Source organism: Bos indicus x Bos taurus, chromosome 12 (assembly GCF_003369695.1).
Source record: "Bos indicus x Bos taurus breed Angus x Brahman F1 hybrid chromosome 12, Bos_hybrid_MaternalHap_v2.0, whole genome shotgun sequence".
NCBI classification, from domain to species: Eukaryota; Metazoa; Chordata; class Mammalia; order Artiodactyla; family Bovidae; genus Bos; species Bos indicus x Bos taurus.
Genome location: NC_040087.1, coordinates 18,857,868 through 18,879,339, shown reverse-complemented (window position 1 = coordinate 18,879,339; position 21,472 = coordinate 18,857,868). Strand labels below are relative to the sequence as shown.

General features: G+C 41.8%; 2 protein-coding genes across 5 annotated transcripts in view; both read right to left on the bottom strand.

Moving 5' to 3' along the window:
* Positions 1–17,107, bottom strand: part of PHF11 (PHD finger protein 11) — a 33,979-nt gene extending 16,872 nt beyond the window's left edge. Inside the window, exons 1-3 of one of the 2 annotated variants that reach the window (XM_027557285.1) lie at positions 16,739–17,107; positions 10,347–10,468; positions 1,428–1,535 (exon numbers count right to left, since the gene is read on the bottom strand). In XM_027557285.1, the coding sequence (XP_027413086.1) occupies positions 1,428–1,535; positions 10,347–10,468; positions 16,739–16,832 (324 nt within the window). In that variant the 5' untranslated portion in view covers positions 16,833–17,107. The remainder of the gene's footprint in view (positions 1–1,427; positions 1,536–10,346; positions 10,469–16,738) is intronic. The other variant, XM_027557284.1, reaches the window with a different exon arrangement.
* The window catches only part of SETDB2 (SET domain bifurcated histone lysine methyltransferase 2), a 43,387-nt gene continuing 38,813 nt past the window's right edge, over positions 16,899–21,472 (bottom strand). The window contains exons 13-14 of one of the 3 annotated variants that reach the window (XM_027557273.1): positions 21,207–21,290; positions 16,899–16,958 (exon numbers count right to left, since the gene is read on the bottom strand). In XM_027557273.1, coding sequence (XP_027413074.1) covers positions 21,243–21,290 — 48 coding nt within the window. In that variant the 3' untranslated portion in view covers positions 16,899–16,958; positions 21,207–21,242. Of the gene's footprint in view, positions 16,959–17,377; positions 20,645–21,206; positions 21,296–21,472 lie in introns of those variants that run through there. The other 2 variants (XM_027557271.1, XM_027557272.1) reach the window with 2 other exon arrangements.

The following is a 21,472-nucleotide window of genomic DNA, read 5'->3' as shown; positions in this document are numbered from 1 at the left end:
ACTTAGGAGGGGAAATGGTCAACTTCTCCAGGGGTCGGGGAAACGCAATGTAGAACTTGGTGAGACTGGCAAAAATCAACAAGGTCTGTGACACTCATTTTTGTCTAGGGCTGGGAGAAGCGCTCTTTCATCCACGAAGAACAGATGTATAAAGTGGTATAGTCTTCCTGGGGGTCATTTTGTCAGAACGTTTCAAAGATTTTAAAGGGAATTCTCTCTGACTCAGCTGTTTCTGGGACTGTGCCGCACAGTACCGCTCACACCAGCACATAAGGGTAATGCACAAAGACGTTTACTGAGGCTTTGCTGTTCCAGTGGAAACCGGAGTCAACTCACCATCTAAGGGCAAGGGAGTGGCCTCACACCTTCTATTACATCTATATAATTCTGTGAGGTCAGTAAAGAGAATGCCAGGGAGAGTCCTATGCTTGTGGTTCTATGAACACACCGCATCTTCTTTCCGGCCTTCCATAAGCTTTTGCACGCCCTGTCCCCTCTCTCTGGAATTCCCCGTCTTCATTTTCACCCCCACCCCCAGCGCAGAAGGCTTCCTGAGCCCCAGCTGTGCTGAGCTGCCTGCTCACTGAGCGCCCAGAGCAGGCACATCTCAAAGTGCATCGGGTGCTGCGGAAACTGCCCCCGTATATGCTGACATCGCACAAGGACTCAAAGAATGTTTTCTGGATCACTAACCTGACTGTGGGTTGTGGTGGTGCTGAGCGTGTCAGTGCTTATGCTTACTGTACTGCTGTCTAAGCTGTGAAGGGTGCTGTCACTGGGGGAGTCTCCTGCAGCAGCCCCGGGAGGGTAACTGCCCGGGGTGCTTCCTTCCCAGGGAGCTGACCCCAGCTCCAAGGGTAGATCCTGTTACGAACGGTCGCCTCTAGCAATTGGTGCAGAAAGAGAAATGCGGCCTAACTCAGCTTTCAGGAGGGCTGTTAGGCCATGCTTGGGGAAGAACTTTTTATAGACAGGAAGACGAAAGCCTGATGCTTCAGCAGCTGCCTGTGGCCACCCTAAGATCACAAAGGGACCAGCTGATGCTGTGGACAGCAGGGTGAAAAGGATGATGGGCCCTTGATGACATCATTGAGCCCCTGAATCAACCAACGGTGAAGCCAATTTTTCCTCTGGCTAAGTGAGAAAATGAGCCTTCTTTTTTTAAAAGCCAGTCTCAGCTAGAGTTCCTTCTACTTTTAGCCAAAGCATTCTGACTTGTTATCTATTGATACTTTGCTGATGAAATACATTGTAGCTTATTTTAAAATATTAATATATTCAATTGAATGTAAGTTTCCAATACAGATCCTACTTCTTTCAGCTTTCCAAGATACATCTGTATCCCTGGTTTATTAATCAAATAGACTTTCTTTTGAAGGCATCCCCAAGGGTTTGTTCATCTTTCTAAGAAAATCATTCATACTTACCAACTTCCTTCCTCTCTTGATTTCTTTCTTTACTGATTCCACATCAAAATTTCTATCATTATTAGATGGATCATAGTCCTCACATTCCACAAGTGCCGAGGAATACAGCTGCAGATTGGGAAAAGAAAAACAATCCAGATTATGTACAAAGAAATGTTGAGAGCTACAAGTCAGAAAATGGTACCAAAAAAGTGTTCGCCAGGAATGGAAGCTGACAAACTTTCGGGGTGTGAGAGCAGACCTCAAGCCACCCAGCTTTTCTCTGGGAAAAGTCCTGATGCCCGGGCATGTTTCACACTGCCTAACCCTGACCCTCAGTGGCTAACTGGATTTGGTCAAGGCCCAGATCCCAAGCTGGGCCAACCAAAGTTCCTATTCTAGGAAAGTTAAATAGGCTCTGAGGCACACAGTCAGAGAAGAGAAAGCCAGTCTACTGAGAGAGGGAAAACAAAAAATGAGGGCTAGACAGGACACCCCAGGTTCCTAAGGGCTTCTCAGCTCCTGTTTCTTGGCCCTGCCTCTGGAGCTGCCTTTAGGAGCCGCAGAGTGGCTCTGCAACTCTTCACAAAGCCTCTTATGTATTCAGGTTGGCTTGAGTTTCTAAGAGCTTTTGGATCCAAAAGAATCCAAACTACTTCCTAATGAAAGACCAACATTACAGTATTTAATTTATAAAGCGCATGAAAAACATAAGAAAAACATTCTGACCTGACATAGGCAAAGATTTCTAATAAAAGCAGAAACTATAAAAAAGTTGTCAAGCTGGTCGGGACTTCCCTGGTGGTCCAGTGGTTAAGAATCCACCTTCCAATGCAGAGGACATGAGTTTGATCCCTGGTCAGGGAACTAAGATACCACATGCCATGGAGCAACTAAGCCCATGCGCTGCAAAAAGAGACTCCACATGTTGCAACCAAGACTCAAAACAGCCAAATAAATAGATAAATATTTTTAAAAGTTAAAAAGTTGGAATTCATCAAAATTAAAAGTTTTTGCTCTTTGAAAGACATTGCTAAGAAAAAAGAAAGGCAAGCCAGAAATTGGGAGAAAATATTTGCAATTCATATACCTGACAAAAAACGTATATCTAGGGTACAGGAAAAACTGTTGCCACTCAATAAGACAATACAATTAAAAATGGCCAAAAGATCTGGACAGACACTTCAGAGAAGAAGAGTTACAAATGGTGAATAAGCACATGGAAAGATGCTCAAAATCGGTAACCCGCAGCCACAGCCACAATGAGATACCAGTACACACTCACCAGATCGGTTAGAATTAAAAAGACTGAAAAATAACCAAGTGTCAATGCCGGTATGGAGCAAATGAAATGCTTACACATTGTTGGTAGAAGTATAAAATAATGCAGTCACCTTTAAAGTTAAACATACACTTACTTTATGACCTAGCATTCCTCTTCTAGGTATTCACTCAAGAAATAAAAGTGTATGTCCACATTTAAAGAAGGCAAGAATATACAATGGAGAAAAGACAGTCTCTTCAATAAGCAGTGATGGGAAAATTGGACAGCAACATGTTAAAAAATGAAATTTGAACATCTTCTCATCATACACAAAAATAAATTCAAAATGGATTAAAGACCTAAGTGTAAGATGGGGCACCATAAAACTCCTAGAAGAAAACACAGGCAGGACACTCTTTGACAAAAAGCAATATTCTTTTTTATCTCCAAATGCAAGGAAAATATAAGCAAAAATAAACAAATGGGACCTAATTAAACTTAAAAGCTTTTGCATCAACAAACCATCAATAAGACAGAAAGACAACCTATTGAGTGGGAGAAAATATTTGCATATGATATGACCAGTAAGGGGTTAAAATACAAACAGCTCATAAAACTGAAGATCAAAAAACAACCTGATTAAAAGATGGGCAGAAGATCTGAATGGATATTTTTCCAAAGAAGACATGCAGATGGCCAAAAGGCACATGAAAAGATGCTCAGTATCACTGATCATCAGAGAAGGGCAAATGAAAACCTGAAAGAGATGTCACCTCACACCTGTCAGAATGGCTGTCATCAAGAAGACTGCACATAAATGGTGGTGAGGATGTTGAGAAAAGGGAACCCTGTGCATGGATGGTGGGAATGTAAGTTGGTACAGCTGCTATGGAAAACAATATGGAGGTTCCTCAAAAAAAACTAAAAACAGAACTATCATATGATCCAGCAATTCCACTCCTGGGTATGCATCCAAGGAAAATGAAAACACAAATTCAAGAAGATGCACATACCACAATGTTCATAACAGTGTTATTTACAATAGCCAAAGTGTGGAAGCAGACTAAGTGTCCATCAACAGATGGACGGAAAATAAAGATGTGCGGTGTGTGACTCTTTGTGACCCCGTGGACTGTAGCCCGCCAGGCTTCTCTGTCCGGGAATTCTCCAAGCAAGAATACTGGAGTGGGTAGCCACTTCAGAAGATTCCTTCTCCAGGGGATCTTCCAGATCCATGGATCAAACTCGAGTCTCTCTCACTGCAGGCAGATTCTTTACTATCTGAGCCACTAGGGAAGCTCCTATATGTATATATAATATATACACACACACATATCTATGTATGTATGTATGTGTATATTTAGTATGCACACACACAAACGCACAATGGAATACTCTTCAGCCATAAAAAAGAATGAAATTTTGCCATCTGCAACAACATGGATGGATGTGGAAGGTATTATGCTTAGTGAAAGAAGTCAAAGACAGTACTTGTCATCACTTATATGTGGAATCTAAAAAAATAAACTAGTGATATAATACACAAAAAACACACCTACATGAAGACACACAGTCAGATGTGCACAGCAGAGTTATCTTAAAATTCCCAGGTGGTGCTGGTGGTAAAGGACCCACCCTAATGAAGGAGACACAAGAGAAGCAGGTACCATCCCTGGGTTGGTAAGATTCCCTGAGGAGGGCATGGCAACCCACTCCAGTATGCTTGCCTGGAGAATCCCATGGACAGAGGAGCCTGGCGGGCCACAGTCCATAGAGTTGCAAAGAGATGGACACGACTGAACCAACTGAGCACAGCACACAGCATAGCCCCACAATGAAAATAATACATATGTCTATCAACAGACGAATGAATAAACAGATTAGGACAGATCCATACAATGGAATACTATGCAGAACTAAAAAGGAACAAAATACAGATACAAGAAACACCATGGAAGAATCTCCAAAGACTGTTAATGAGCAAAAGATGCCAGACACAAAGCATACATACTGGTTCCTTTCATATGAGATGAGAAAGACAGGTTCAACCTAGAGGTGCTGGGGCTGGGGGGGAAGTGGTTACAAGGAGGCATGAGAGAACCTTCTTGGGTAACGGAAATGTTCTACATCTTGATGGTGGTAGCGGTTACATTGGCAAATACGTGAATTCATACTCTCTGAACTGTACACTTAAAATGAGTGCTTTTTAATGTAAATTGTACCAACAGGGTTAACTGAACATACAAAATGAACATTAAGAGTATATTAGGATAAACATCACAATCAAATAGTGTTATTCTCAGAATGGCTTAACAGCAGAAAATAAACAAGCACATATCTTATAGTAACAAATTAAAAGGAGAAAACTTGAGACATGAAAACCAAACATATCAGAATCTTCTGCTATAAAGAAAGTTATTGGGACACTTGAACCTGAAACCTGAGTGGTCTGAGGATCAGGTGATAGTAATATATTAATGCTGAATCCCTGATTTTGATGGTTACATTGTGATTATGTAAATATCCTTGTTTGTAAAAAAGACACACTAAGTGTTCAGGAAAGATAATATATCGTGTCTCAATTTCCAATGGTTCTGTCAATGAAAATAATCAACAAACAATCTATAATAAGAATGGATTTGAGCCAAATGAAGGCCTAGCCCGGAAGTCCATTTCCCAGATTACTCTAAGAAACTGCTCCGCAGAAACACTGTTTCTAGTACAGTTTTATACCTTGTTAGAACAAAGAACATTAAACAAGTCAGCGTTACATTTCTTCAAAATTATTTTTAAAAAAAAGAAGAAGAAAAAGAACAGACCAGCACATACGCAGTGAGTCAGTATGACCTTGGTACCTGGGAAGGGAGGTTTATCATCAGCGAAGGACCTGTGTTGGCATGCCAGGAAGAGAGGCATTTAATCTTTATTTTTAACATGGACTTTTTTTACTTCTGGTCAATGTCCCCTTATCTCTAACAAATAAAGCAGATGTACAATGTATATTTGATAGGCCACAGAAAGACTATTTTAGTTAGCATAAAATTCAAGTTAACTCATGTATAAGCCAGAATGACTTTCCTGTATCTCAATATGTGAATAGTTCTTTGATCCGTTCCAACAAAAAAGATTCTTTGTACTGTATGTGCAACTTTTCTGTAAGTTTGAGATTTAAGAAAGTCAAAGTATGTATATAAAAAAAGAAAGCATCTAGCATTGTGCATGCCCAGAGAAAGAGAGGGAAAGAACCCAGAAGATCATTACAATAGATGCAGAAAAAAGCGATTCATAATATTCAATACTTTAACTTGTAGAAAACTAAAAACAAAAGGGAGCTATCTAATTTTAATAAATTGGAAGTATTAAAAACTTAAATACAAATTTAATGATAAAACCTAGAAGCATCCCAGTAATATAAGAACAATCAAGGCTCACTAAAATGCTTCTAATCACCAGTATAACAAATGTTCTAGAAAAATGTGGTAAAATAAGAAAAAGAAATTAAGAGGCCCAAAAATTTATAGGAAAAAAAAGTCTTCATTTATAGATGAGGACTGCCCAAATAAAATATCCAAGTAAATCTGATTTTTAGATGCAAGAATTTGGCAAGATTTTTGGATGAGTTAAAAAAAAATCAATAGTGTTTGTGTATATCAATTATGTTGTCTAGTTGCTAAGTCACATCCGACTCTTGCAACCCTGTGGACTATAGCCTCCTCTGTTCATGGGATTCTCCAAGCAAGCATACACTGCAGCAGGCTGTCATTTCCTCTCCAGGAGATCTTTCTGACCCCCAGATTGAACCTGCATCTCCTGTATTGGCACGTGGGTTCTTTACCACTGAGCCACCCGGGAAGCCAGTATACCAATAATAGTCCATTTTAAAAATGTATTAACAAAAACAAAACAAAAACCAACGCAGGAATAGACCTGACCCAAAGTTCTGACAAAAATTGTTGGGCATTTTTGAAATTCATAAAAGATGTGGCTAATTGGAGAGACAGCCCTGTTAATGGAAAGACATATTGTGAGGGTGTCTATTTTTCCCAAATTTATCTATAAATTCCATAGAATTCCAGTTAAAATTCCAATAGAAATTTCTGTGAAACCTGATAAGCTGATCTCAAATTCAAAGTGCAAAAAAAATAACTAAGGCTTATCGTAAAATCATAGTAATTAAGAGCATTGTACCAGCTCAGGGATACATAAGTGACCAATGGAACAGAATGGACAGCCAAGAAAGATATCTGTGCCCATATGACAATACTGTTAAGAGCAACAGGTAAGGATGAAGGTTCAAGAACTAGACATCTAGGTGAGAGTCCTGGCTCAGTCACTTACAGCCCTGCGACCTTGGGCAAGTCACTTAATCTCTCTGTGCCTCAGTTGTTCCACCTTTAGTTTGAGCGTAATTACAAAACCTCCGTCTTAGGGTAGTGGTGAGGGTGAATAGTTAAGCACAGGTAAGCTCCCAGAGTATCACCTTACACACAGTGGACACCAAATCATAATAACAATAACCATTATTATCACTACAGATCAGTAAGGAAAGGATAGTTTGTTTTTTAATAACAGTGCAGGAAAGTGAAAGTGTTAGTTGCTCAGTTGTGTCCGATTCTTTGCCATCCCATGGACTGTAGCCCACCAGGCTCCTCTGTCCATGGGATTCTCCAGCGAAGACTGGAGTGGGTAGCCATTTCCTTCTCCAGGGGACCTTCCCAACCCAGGGATCGAACCTGGGTCTCCCACACTGCAGGCGAGATAGAGCTGGGGGAAGTAGTTAATCACATGGAAAAAACAAAAAAAGTGAGAGAGTCAATTCCTAGGTAGGTTGATAAGAAGTCCAGGTTACTCAAGGAGGAAAGAGGGGGCTGGAGTGCCCAAAGAGGAGAAAAGGACAAATGTTTTTTTCTACACTGCTTTGTCTTAGTCAATATAACAATGAATCTTGCTCAAAGACATGTTTCTCCTTAACAAGAACCTTCTGACTAATCTTGTTATCTTAAGATGTATGTTGTGGGAGTGCATCTGTAAGACCCTTTATTATAATAAGGTATATAGCGCCCTTGCAAAGACCAGTGAGTGGGGTACTCTCCACCCCCCTTCTGATGTCTGTGTCAGAAGCTTTCTCTGTCCCTTTTTCACTTTAATAAAACTGCTACACAAAAGCTCTTGAGTGATCAAGCCTGGCTTCTGGTCCCAAAGCTAAACCATCTTCAGATACCAAGAATCTGGCATTGTTCACCATAAGCTGTCAAAAGTAGATCCCTGTTTTATATGGTAATCTAGATAAATTCAGTTGCATCAAAAATATCACTTCCCTTAATTATTTCAATCTTTCCTTTAGCTTTCTAATTTGTTGTTGTTTAGTAGCTAAGTTGTATCCAACTCGTTTGTGACCCACAGACTCTAACCCAACAGGCTCCTCAGTCCATGGGGTTTCCCAGGCAAAAGAGGGAGTTGCCATTTCCTTCTCCAGGGGATCTTCTCAACTAGGGATCAAACCCACATCTCCTGCATTGTCAGATGGATTCTTTACCAGTGAGCCACCTGGGAAGCCCATAGCTTTCTAATTTACCTCAGTCCTAAATGAGCTGTTTCTAAATCCAAAGGCATTCTTATTATCAACAATAAACTGATTAGCATAAGTTAAAAAAGAAACTAAATGAGAACAACACAATTTTTAAACTTTTTGGGAAACAGAACCTTAATATGGAAAAGAAATTTTTAGGGTGAAAATCCTACAAATTATAAAGGAAAATGATGAATGTTAATTACATTACAAGCTTCCATGCAACAGGAAGCACCATAAATAAAATCAAAAGCCAAATATATGATAAAGCATTGAATGTATTTTTATGTAAATATATGTAAGTGAAATTAAGATCTCAAAAATAAAATGTAGTCTCTGAACAGAAGTCACAGAATCAACAAACAGAACTGCAAAAAGAAAGCAAATAGAACCACATAGAAGAAGCACAGCAAGGGAGGTGCAAGCCCACTATGTCATCCAGGAACTGCAAATACAAACAAGAGACTATCTCACACCCATCTGAAAGGAAAACATTAAATTTCATAGCATCATGACAGACACCAAACCACAGACCCAAGGAGGAACTGTGAAGAGAAAGAAAAGAAAAGCTACAGGCTGGGAGAAAATACATAAAATATATCTGTCAAAGGACTTCTATCCAAAATACAAAGAGCTCTTAAAACTTAACAACAACAAGCTAATTAAAAACTGGACAAAAGATCTGAACAGACAACACCAAAGAAGATACACAGATGGCAAATAAATACATGAAAAGATGTTCAAAATCTCGTGTCATCAGGCCACTAATGATTCAGATACAAACAACATGAGCTCACTCATTTCGGGTGGGGATGTAAAGTGGCACAGCCACCGTGGAGGACAGTTCGGCAATTTTGTACACAATTACGCACACTTTTACCAGATCTAAATAAATAAATAGATCACACAGCACTAAGTGTTGACAAAGAAGAACAGTGGAAGTCGAACTTGGCGCAATCCCTTTGGAGAGCAGTTTGGCACATTTCTCGAGGCGCAGAATGCACTCTTCCTGAGCCCAGCAGTTCTGCTTTTTGCTAAGTGCCCCCCAGATCAGAGGAAAGCTCCCATGAATTAGGAGACCTATCCAGGGATATTCATGGCAGCTGGTCAGTCACATAAAAAACTGGAAAACCCCAAATGATCATTCACTTTAATAGTGATTATACGGACTTCCCTGGGGGTCCAGTGACTAAGAATGTGCCTGCCAATGCAGGGGACTTGGGCTCGATCCCTGATCCAGGAAGATCCCACACGTCTTGCAACTAAGCCTGTGCATCACAACGGCTGAGCCTGCGCCCTGCGGAGCCTCTGCTCTGCAACAAGAGAAGCCCCAGCGCTGAGAAGCCCATGTACCGCCAACTAGAGAGTGGCCCCTGCCTGCTGCAACTAGAGAAAGCCCAGGCGCAGCAACGAAGACCCAGCACAGTCAAAAGATAAGTAAATACTAAAGAAAAACAAAATCATTTTAAAAAGACTAATTACAGTCATAAAATGGAATACTGTAACATTTAAAATTAAAGATTAGAGCTACTATCAACATGGATAAGTCTCACTAATCCACAGAATTTGATAGAAATTCTGTAAAGTCCAAGAACATATAAAACAATATCATATTATTGTTTAGAAATACTTAAATATGTGGTGGAAGCATAAAATTAAAAACACAACATAATAATAAGTACCAAATTTGTGTTGGTGAAGGAATGCCACGAATGGGACAGAGAAGGGAGAGTCCTTAACTATCTACGTTGTTTTTCCTTAAAAAAAAAAAAAAGCTGAAGTGAGTATCATATAATATCATTTAATAAATCTGGGGTAGACATTTTATAAATGTCTATGGGTATCTGTTACATTTGAAATATTTAAAGTATCTTTAAAGAAGCTTCTTCACCATAATTCCTTATGTTTGATCAGTTATAAATAAAACCAAAAGTAATCAAAAAATATTACTATCTGAAACTTTAAAACGAGAAAAATATGCTCCCCAAATCCCCACTTAAAAGCCCAAACCATGGGCAGCCAATGTGTTGTTCTTTGTTGTATTCAAAGTACATTTATCTATTTCAGGATGTCCTTCCCTGAAGGACTCATGTGTGTTCAAACTTACCAAACAGTTTTCATGAGCAGCTATATTCTCTGACTGTGCAAAGTACAGGACACTACACTCGAGGTCTTTGGGGCAGAGCGCGCATATCCTTTTTTGCAACCTTTCTGCAACCTGGAAGACACCTACAAAGTAACATCCCTCATGAGAAATGGAAAAGTGGAATTCCTTGGTCTGTAACTCCTCCACCCATCTGAAAGGAGAGGGCTGGGCACTTGTTTTTAGAAGAGAGTCTTAGCTCCCAGGGAGAGAAAATTCGGGACCCAAGTAGAAAAGCACCTTTGCAATTATTTAAATTTTACTTTTGCATTTTTTTAATGGCTTAATGGAAAAAAAAAAAGAAAATATTTTATTTAAAATGTCCAGGGACTTTCTAAAAACTAAATAAATAAAAGATCTAAACATAAGGGACAATGGGGTTCCCAGATGGCGCTAGTGGTAAAGAACCCGCCTGCCAATGCAGGAGACATAAGAGACGCGTTTGACTCCTGGGTCAGAAAGATTCCCATGGAGGAGGGAATGACAACCCACTCCAGTCTTCCTGCCAGGAGAATCCCATAGACAGAGGAGCCTGGTGAGCTAACAGTCCACAGGGTTACAAAGAGTCAGACATGACTGGAGACACTGAGCACACACAGACATGAGGAAACCCTTTGCCTGACAAACTTTAGTAGGAATTTAAATACAAAGTTCTCACATCATTTTCCTGCCCATAGGAAGTTCTCAATTATAATCATTGACATTATAAATCAATTGTATTCAAGAAATAATGCTCTAACCACCTATAAAAAAGAATTTAGATTCTTATATTCAAAAATTTGGGATGAATTAAAGAAGTAAATGAACAATGTACTTAAATGTGATGTAATCTAGCATTATAATAAATTAGGAGAGAAAGATACATGATAGGAAGCAGATTTTTTTTTTTAAGAGAAGAATGAAGAAGGGAAAGAAACAGAGAGAGAGCTAGGAAGAACAGGGAAGAGTCAGAGACGGAGAAAAAAGCCAGCTGTTCCCAACAGCCCACTTGGACGTACCAGTGGGAGACAACCTTTACTCTCTAATCTATTAGTTTGCTGTTAATTTGGCCACAAGCATCCATGTAGTATTTCTTCGCCCTTTCCAATGCTCATCCTCTTTATTCATCTGGTTTTCCATAGCAGAAAGCACTTTCAATTTTACCTTCAAATTTTAGTTCTGAAACAAAACTTCATTTAACGGTGAAAGGGTTTAATTTAGATGAGGTTAAACTGCTTAAGCACTTCTTAAAAGTCTTTTTGGTTACTCCAAAGTGGAAGATCTCGCGGCACCTCTCTTAAATCAGACTTGGCATCTCACACTGTCCAAAGACCTCACTTTGGAGCTAGCCTTTGTTTCACGTTCAGATGAGTTTCTTCTTTAATTATCATGTTTCCTGGATTGGAGTTCTGCTTAGTGGGGCTACAGATGAGTGATCCTCCTGCTCCTATCAACCAAGAAAACAGGAGTGGGCGAGACCGAGAGAAAATGCCTCAGATGAAACGCAACCAGCGAACTGCTGCTTTTCATTCCTCTCCAACTACCACCGAGTTGGGAGCACCTCTTTGTACAAGAGTCACTGTGTTGAGGGCTCTAGACCAGCGCTGACTGTAGAAACACCATGTGAGCCACAGGTGCAAATGAAGAATTTCTAGAAGCCTCATTTAAAAAAGCAAAGGAGGGACTTCCCTGGAGGTCCCATGGTTAACACTCTGTGCTCTCCATGCAGGGGCATGGGTTTGATCCCATTGGGGATCTAAGATTCCACATGCTACATGGCAGGTCCCCCTCAAAAGGAAATTGGTGAAATTAATTTTAATAGGCTTTATTCCATCAAATATATCCAAAATACTACCCTTTCAACATTTAATCAATAAAACAATTAATTCATCCTTTGTACCGAGTTTTGAAGTCCAGTGTGTTTAGTGCTTACTGCACGTCTCAACTGGACAACCCACATTTTCAATGCTCAAGAGGCAGAGGCAGACGGTGGCTACTATATGGAAGATATGGTACAGATGGAAGAAGGTACAGCAGAGAATATAAAAGAAACATAAGACAGAACTGTTGCCTGCAAGAAGCTTACAAGGTAAACAAGGAGACGCAGTAGCAACTAGGAAAGTAAAATAACAGAATACCTGGCACAGAGTAAAGTAGCTGTTGAGTAGGAAAGAGCTCACTTTGGAGCTAGCATAAAATATGTGCTATGGTAAGAGGAGGAAATGCTCCCTATAGGATGGGGTGCTGGCAAGGACACGGATTTGAGCCGGTACAACCTGGAGATGAAAAGGGGAGTCAAGGTGGGAGGGACGTTGCAGACAGAAGCACAGACGGGGGAAGAGGCCAAGAGGTCTGACTGGGAGACAGCCGATCAGCGGGACTGAAGAGGAGAGTTCGTGCAAAGGAAGCTGGAAAAGAATTTGAGGAACAGATGGTGAAAGGCTGCCAGGAAGGATTTTTGAGGAGGGGAATAACATGATGAAAGAGTTGTCTTAAGCTCCATTTCAGTACAAGGAGAGAAATACAGTGCACCTGGACAGAAGGCTGGATGTCATAATGCTGTCTGTTCTATCTCAAGTAAGGGCAAACAAAAACATGCTGCCTGCCATCAAGCCATCAGCCACTGCAGCAATACCCCCCCCCCAAAAATGGGGTGCCCTCAGGGGAATTCAGGATGGTGAAACCAGAATACTTGCTCTAAATACCTACAATGCATTTCTAAGGAATAATTTCCATGAGCCCAGATTCTTGCCTCTTCCCATACTTAGAAAAGCTCTAAAATCATTAACTTGAGATTTTGTTATTAGCAGTAGTCTTCTGATGTTCAACCACATGTTTGTTTTCAGCAAAATCTACATATCCTGGCTCCTCCCTCACCTCTTCAAAGCAGTTCCTGACTCTGGCTCCCAGGCTACAGTCCTGAGTAAGGTCCCCACATGAAACAAAACTTGCAATTTTTAGGTTGTGTTTTTCTTTGGTTGGCATAAGTTTTAGATTTAATACCATTTCAAGTTAAATCTCAAGAAGGTTATTTTAAAGAGGTTTAAAAATGTATTATTTGGAAGAATAAATGATTATGGGCAGTGAACAAAACTTAGGGAAAAATGAGAGAGTGTCTGTCTGATTTTAAGACATACTATAAAGGTACAGCTGGGACAGAAAGTTAGATGACTGAGTCAAAAAAGAATACAAAGTGCAGAGAGAGATGAATCATCATCTCTAATTATGAATATAGGATATCACAAGGTGGCATTTGCGTTTCTTCTCTGGCACTGACATCCTTAGCCCATTCTTCTACTGGGTTAGTCACTATTTCCTTCCTCTTTCCTGACTTATAAGAGCTGTACTGTCTCCTGGTTTATCCAGGCTCACCATCACACATAGGAATGACTCCCAGCAGACATGTTTGTACTATGTGACTCTTTCCCTATGCAGCTGACAGTCCTAGAGGACCTACCTGCCCGTCCCAGATATACAGAATTCAGAATAGAAGATTTTAGTTCAGACTGGGCTGGCTTCTTGAAGAAGGAGATGTAAAAAACTGAGAAGCTGTGAGTGTGGCCATCTTCTATCCCATTAGCAGGAAAACTGGACCAAAGAAAGAGAAGAACAAAGCAGATATGCTGAGTGCTGTCAAAGTTTATGAAGACTTTTCAGGCCCTGGTTCCTGGCTCTTTCTGGAAAACACAACAGCATCCATGCTCCTGGGATGAGTCTGGTCTCCCTGCTTTCCAGTTATAAGCATCCCTTTTGCTTAAATGGTATCAGGTTGATTTTGCACTATTTGTAGCCAGCAGGCCCTAGTGAACACTGCCACTACCATGGCCTGATCTGTGTGTGCAGGCACATGTGCACCTGAGAGTGAGCTCTGGCAGCAGTGTGGAAAAGTGGACTGCCTTGCCCTCACTGTCTTTTATCTGGTCCATTCTGATAAGCTCATGTCCCTCCTCCTGCTTTCCCTTGTCACACCTCCACTTCCTTCTTCACATTGCTGCCAGAGAGGGCTATCTACAATGTCCACTGTCCATGTTTCTTTCTTGCTAAAAACCCTTCTCTATCACCTGGAGAATAGAAACCAAGCTCTTTACATGCAGACTCACTGGCTTCTTCAGTACGTGATGAGCACCTATTATGCATCCTTTTAGGCACTAGAAATAAAGCAGGGAATAAGATGTGAATTTCAACACTCATGAAACTTACATCCTAGTAGTAGAGACAGACCCTCAAACACATTATTTTCAGGTAGTAGTAAGTGCTATGAAGAAAAGCCGAGCAAGGGAAGGAGGGTGAGATTGATGAGGGACGGGGGACGGCTCTTCTAAACAGGGTGGGCAGGCAAGGCTGTCTGTGGAGGTCACCGCTGAGCAGAGATTTGAATATGGTGGGGGTTTAGAGGACTCACAAGGCAGAGAGGGGTGGCAGGCATCAAGATGGGTAGGGACGGGATCAGATCAGGACACGGGGTACACGGTAGCCACAGTAAGATTATTCTGGAAGCAATGAGACTACTGGAGGGCTTTGAGCAGGAGAATCATATTTGCTTTTTGTTTTATAAGGTCCTTTTGGCTACCGTGCAGTCCTGTCTGTACGAGAGGCTAGAGTGGAAGCCAGGAAACCCACAGTCTAGGCCTGAGATGATGGTGGCTTGGATGGTAGTGAGAGAAGTGGCAAGAAGAGGTCAAGCTTGAGATACATTTTGTTGACAGAACTGACTGGTCTGCCTAACACGTGAGGTGGGAGGCAAGGAGGAAAGAGCGGCACTGAGTGTGGCACTAGGGTCTTGGTCTGAGCACCTGGGTGAACGGAAGGGGGAAGGCTGCTAGTGGTTGAGTAGGTCTGGAGAATGTGGGTGTGTGCAGGCAAACAGGAGTTTGAGATCACTCCAGGCATTGATTAAATTGGTTATAGGAGTCTGGAGTTTGGGGGAAAGGTCGAGAAACAACCTCATCTCCAGTAACTCATCTTGCATTCTGTATGATCACTAGTGCTAGTGTTAAGTCACTCAGCTGTGTCCAACTCTTTGCGACCTCATGGACTGTATGTAGCCCACCAAGCTCCTCTGTCTATGGGATTCTCCAGGCAAGAATACTGGAGTGGGCAGCCATTCTCTTCTCCAGGGGATCTTCCCGACCAGGGATCAAACCCAGGTCTCCTGCATTGCTGAAAGAGTCTTTACCGTTTGAGCCACCAGGGAAGCCCACTAGCTAAATGCTCGCTGGCTAAAATGAAATAGTCAACATGTTGCTTCACTTGTGGCTGCCACACTTGATGTTTTGTGGCTGGCGCCTTTATTCGAGTCTTCATCTCTGGACTGCCCTTTCACCCTTTCTACCCCTGGGTGACTGACTCTTGCCTTTTAAAACGAAGACAGGGTGTCCCCTGAACACCAGGCTGAGCTGAAGGAGCCCCTCATTTGCGCCTCTGTGGTTCTCAGCAGCTCACACACGAGTTGCCTATTAGATTCTCTAGGGCAGGGTCTGCCTAGCTCATCACTGTATTCCTGGCACCTGGTCCTGAGCCTGCACTGGGAAGAAGGTCTACACGGGTTAGAAGACCCACACCTGTTGAACTGCAAGAAAGCTGCCCCCTCAAGAGGCTGCTGTCTCACTTAAAGACAGGGCCACAGACTTGAACTACTAAATGGAAAGGAGGGCATGGTTCCAAAACATTACATTCTCTGTGAAGTTTCCAAACTGCTTCCTGAAACCCAGCCAGCCCCACCCCCTCTCCCCGCCCGGCTTCTCCGGTGGCTCAGCGGTTTAAAAATAAATAAATAAATAAATCCGCCTGCCAATGATCCGCCTGCCAAGATACCCTGGAGGAGGGCATGGCTACCTACTCCAGTATTCCTGCCTGGGGAATCCCTTAGACAGAGGAGCCTGGCGGGCTACAGTCCATGGGATCACAAAGAGTCGGACGCGATTTAGCGACTAAACAACTGATCCTGAGACCCAACTGACCAATCCCTTCAAAAGGGGTCCACCTCCAACCTAGCTCCCCCTTCCCCCGGGCACTTCTCCGACCGCATTGTTTTAAAAGCGGGTGGAGCCGCGCTGGGAAAGGAAACCCACAGGCTTTTCTTTCGCTTTTCCCAGCTGGCTGCATTCCTAGCGCTGTAGGACCGCAGTAATGGGCTGTCCCATCTGCAGTGGGGGAGGCAAGGCACACGGTAAACGGAGGCAAACGATCGCCCCTCCGAGAGGCCCCGGGTAGTGGTCTGGGCGCGGGGCCGCCGGCGGTGGACGCCCGGGGGCCGCGGGGCAAAGACTTCAGCGCGGTCTCGGAGTGGGGGCTGGCGACTCCCGTAAGGCGGCGACCGGAGAGCTGCCCTGGGCCCCCACCGAGCCCCATCCGACCGCCCCCGGCGCCGTACTCACCGGTCGGGAGCGGGACTATGTCCCGCGCGGCCTGGGCCTCGGACCAGCTGGCGCCGCGGGTCGACTCGGGCGCGGAAGGCCCCGCCGTGTCCATGTCTGCGCGCTGCGTCCCCGCCGCCGGAAGTCCGCTTTGGCGAAATCAAGCTGATGGATTTCCCCTACCGGGGAAGCGCACCGAGGCTTTGCAGACGGCTTCTCTACCTCCGAGTCTGAATTCGAACTGCTTTTAAAAAAAAAAACGAATCACGCCAGGCGCTCCCCACCCTGTGCCCACTTATCCGATGGTCGGAGGAAAGGTGGCCGAAGCCCCTGGACTCAGCTGGAGAACTGATGGGTCTTCCTGAGGGATTACCCGTTATTTTCAAAAAGCCGTTATCACGTGGGGCTTCCCTGGCGGTCCAGTGATTGAGACTCCACACTTCCACTGCAGGGGGCCCGGATTCAATCCCTGATTGGGGAACTAAAATCCCACATGCCATGCGGCACAATCAAAACTAACACTCCCCCCCCCTCCCCCCCCCCCAAATATTAACAGTGCAATGCCAGTTTCCAGTGGTCAGCCATTATTTCACTCACACACACCCCAAGTTTGGGCTGAATAGGTCTATCACAAGCGGAGGCAGAATTAACAGTACAATGCCAGTTTCCAGTGGTAAGCCTTTATTTAGCACCCATAATGTACACAGCACCATACAAGATGAGGTTTCTGGCGCACGGAACAAATACACAAAAGAACATAGACGCGGGTAATTAAATCTCAGTTACAAAATAAGTTGCTCTGTAAAAAAGAAACATGTAATAGCTGGTGGTTTGCTGAGGCAATCAAAGGAAAAACTTCTTGAAGTCTTGTTTTTTTGAGCAGGTTTTGAAGAGAGGAAAGGAGGCAAATTGGGGATAGAAAAGAGAAAGTGGTAAAAAGGATAACTTAGTCTTGACCAACACACATGAATTACAAAAGCAGGTGTGTGCAGCAGCAAAACGAGAGAAAAGGGCAGGCTCTGGCAGCAGTGCTTTGCCTTCAAGCGGTAAGACTGACTCATTGCCAGGCCAAAAAGTCCTAAAGAGACTGAAAAAGAGATTGAATAGCTCAGCTGGGCCAAGTGAAGCAGGTGAAGGGCCCCTTCCCCCATTCTCAGATCATAATCTCAGCTTTTCAGTGTTCCACTCTTGAGGAGGAGCAGACTGCCAAGATCACTAAGGAGAGCCTAAAACCTGAAAGACAAAGACCAAAGGAAAAAGAAAAACAGAAACCTTGCAGGTCACAGAATATTCAGGAAGAAAATATAGGCATGAATGCCTGTGTGTGATGTACTATATAAATAGTATTTTCCAAGAGATAAGATACTGCAACCATGAACCAAAAATAGGATACTATTGAAAAACAAAATGTTCAGAGAGCTCTAGAAATAAAAAAATGAGACCCCCCCCCCCTTCAAATAAACTAAGAAACCAAAAAACCCACCACAATAGACAAATTGGAAGATTACGTTGAGGAAATCTCCCAGAAAGTAGAGCAAGAAGACAAAGCTGGAAATTAACAGAGAAGGTAAGAAAATCAGAGAACCAATCCTGGAGGTCTACTGTCTGGGTAACAGGAATTCTAGAAAGAGAGAACAGATAAGTTGTCATTAAAGAAACACTTCAAAAAAAGGACCCTAAGAACAAAGTTTTCAGATTGAAAGATCCCACCAAGCACCTAGTATCAGGTATAATAATAGACCTTTACTGGGAACAGAACGCTGGGTCAGAGAGATTGCTGTAAGGTTCGAGAGAGAGAAAGACTGGTCACAAATATAAGAGAGAAAGAATGGCCTCTGACTTCAAACAGTCACTCTGAAGGCCAGAGGTGAGAACATTTTCAGATTTCAAAGCAGCAACACTGGAATGTAGTAGGTATGTTCAAAATTGGGTATGAAAGCTACTCACGAACTCTCTGCCCTGCCAAAACAGCAATCAAGTGTAAGGGCAAAAGAACATGTTGAAACATATAGTCTCATTTTTTCCCTTTCAAAAGGTATTGGACGATGTGCTTCACCCATAAAGTGAGAGTCATTCAGTTGTGTCCAACTCTTTGTGACCCCATGCCCATATGTGGCAGTAAATTAATGAAAGGAGAAATAAGGGGATTTAACTAGAAATAGACCTGACGTTGGAAAGACAAAGGGAATCTCTAGGATGCTGACGGGAGATGACAACTGGGAACAAGTACAGATGAAGGAGATCAAGATGTCAGATCTCTGTACAAATCTCCCATACTTTTCAAGTGTCATTTCATTTCAGTGCGTTGCCTAAAATTCGTGTATCTTTACTGTGACTAAATTAACTTCTCAGCTTTCCCCATTTGTCTATGGCTGTCGGGTTACAATTTCTTGCTCACTTTCCTAGCTCTTTGGTTTTCCACTCTCTAAACTACCTTCAAGTTAAATTTTTATTTATTTCAGTATTTTTAAGAAATTAAATCCGGTACAAACTTAGATTCTTGTTTGAAAGGTGCTGCTGCTGCTAAGTCACATCAGTCGTGTCCGACTCTGTGCAACCCCACAGATGGCAGCCCACCAGGCTCCTCTATCCCTGGGATTCTCCAGGCAAGAATACTGGAGTGGGTTGCCATTTCCTTCTCCATTGTCTGAAAGGTAACCAAAGGTAATTAAACCCAGAAGCAAGCTGAGAAAAAAGAAAAAAACAAACCCTAAAAAACCCAGAACTACTTCAATTACTCCTTTTTGAGCTAGTATTCCTATGCTGGTTCCAAGGGTGGGGAGAACTTCCTGACAGCCAAATGTACATCTTTGTTATAGATAAAGTTAGTTTTAACTCTTGGAGGCTCTCACCCCCTTTTCACTAGATGATCATGGTCAGGAAACCTACAGCAGAGTAAATCTTTCCCTTTTTCTCTAGGAAAATAATTTGCACATTATGCCCAGGAAACTCCAACGGTCTGTTTCAGACTTTTTCAACAGAATTGTTTACAACAATTCTTGCCCAGCACCATCTCTTCTGGCAATAAATAAGCCACATCTGACTATTCTCTCAAGTTTCCTTTTCTTACGGTTCTACTCTGTTTAGAACAAAAATATTTCAGCTCCTCCAAGTTTGTATTCCCTCTTTTCCTGTGTTTGTATAGAAGGAGTGAAGAGAATCTGTGGAAAAGAGGTTTCATTTCAAAAAATGTGCCAAAACTTTCCCCTAGGAGAGTTTTCTCTTCTTTCTCACTCAAGTGGACTGACGGGACATTATTTCATGGAGCTTATCCAATTAATTTAAAATACTTGGAAGTAATTTGCATAATATTAATATTCTTCAGGTTCTGATGCCCAGCTTATGGCTCACAATGGTAAATTATTTGCCAGGAATTAAACATAAATAAATTTTGCAGGTAAAGAGGTGAAATTTGGCCCTGTGGGGCCCTGAAAGTCAAAGATAATAATTACAAAAGCAGTAAGAAGTGCTGAAATTAACTATGACATTTGTTCTTTTGAATACATAATTTACAAATAAGTTACAAATTATATAGTGGTATTTCATATAAAATATATACATCCATTCTACTCATGTATAGTTGAAGAGCAGTAAGAATAAAGAGATAGACTATGCGTATGAAAATGTCCCTATTTTGTTCCAAGCATTTCTAAGTAATGAAAATAAACTCTCCCAATAAGGGTAAACTGAGAGGAATTCTCTTGACAGATCGTAATGTAAATTAATTCCACTGACCACAGGGGGTTCTTTTGCATGGCCCTAGGTTCAGCTTGATCAGCTGATTTCATGAGCAGGTATTAACTACAGATTTATAATATTTTTCTTCTGCATTTATTAACCCCACATTGGCAGAGGATTTCTTTCTCAGGCATAGTCCCAGCTTCATAACCATAATCCCATGTTAGTTCTGTTCTTGCTTTCACATACCTAGAAAGTAGAAATTTTAAAAATAATCATAAATTATCCTGAATGAACCACATTTGATTATAATCAATTTTCATATTAACATCATTAACCCTCCTCAACAATATGGTTTTCTCTCTCCAACATCCACTACTTAGGAATGCTCTTTTTATTTGAGTTTTATTTCAAATCTACTAAAATCCCAAATAAGAAGAAACTTGTCAATATCCACAAGGGAGGAAGTGTGTTTTTAAAAAGAGTGGGCCCCAGCAATGCACTGAGGCCCGGGGAAGTAATCGGGGGTAGTTTTGACTTAAAAGATGTAGCATTCTGCATCATTTATTCTCTGAACTGAACTGGCTGAGACCTGCCATTTTTAGCCTTTTTGGACATTAATTCTAAGAGGAAATAAGAATTAAAATTTCAACTATTTAAAATTTTATCGCCTCTAAACAGTTTGGGATGACTGAGTATTCTAGGGTACCAGAGAGTTGGGGCTATAGCATATATCTTCTTTTAATATTTTTGTACTGTTATTTTTATAGTCACAATTTCAAAATTAATCATATTAAAAAAATTTTCAAACCTGTTGGTGAAGAACGCCACCAAGGGAAAATTTCTGTCATGTGTTTCTACAAAAACATTCTGTACCAAAAGATTTGGGCAACAACTATGCTGTCAACAAAAATAGACAAATACATGTTAGATATAGCATAAAGCCTGATACATTGTTCTTTGAAGCATTAGAATACCATTCTGTTTCCAACACATCTTTTTTTTTTTTTTCTGACTAGTATGCGAAATATCATAGCTCATTACAATTTTGATGGTAGGAATTCATTCAGAAAGCCG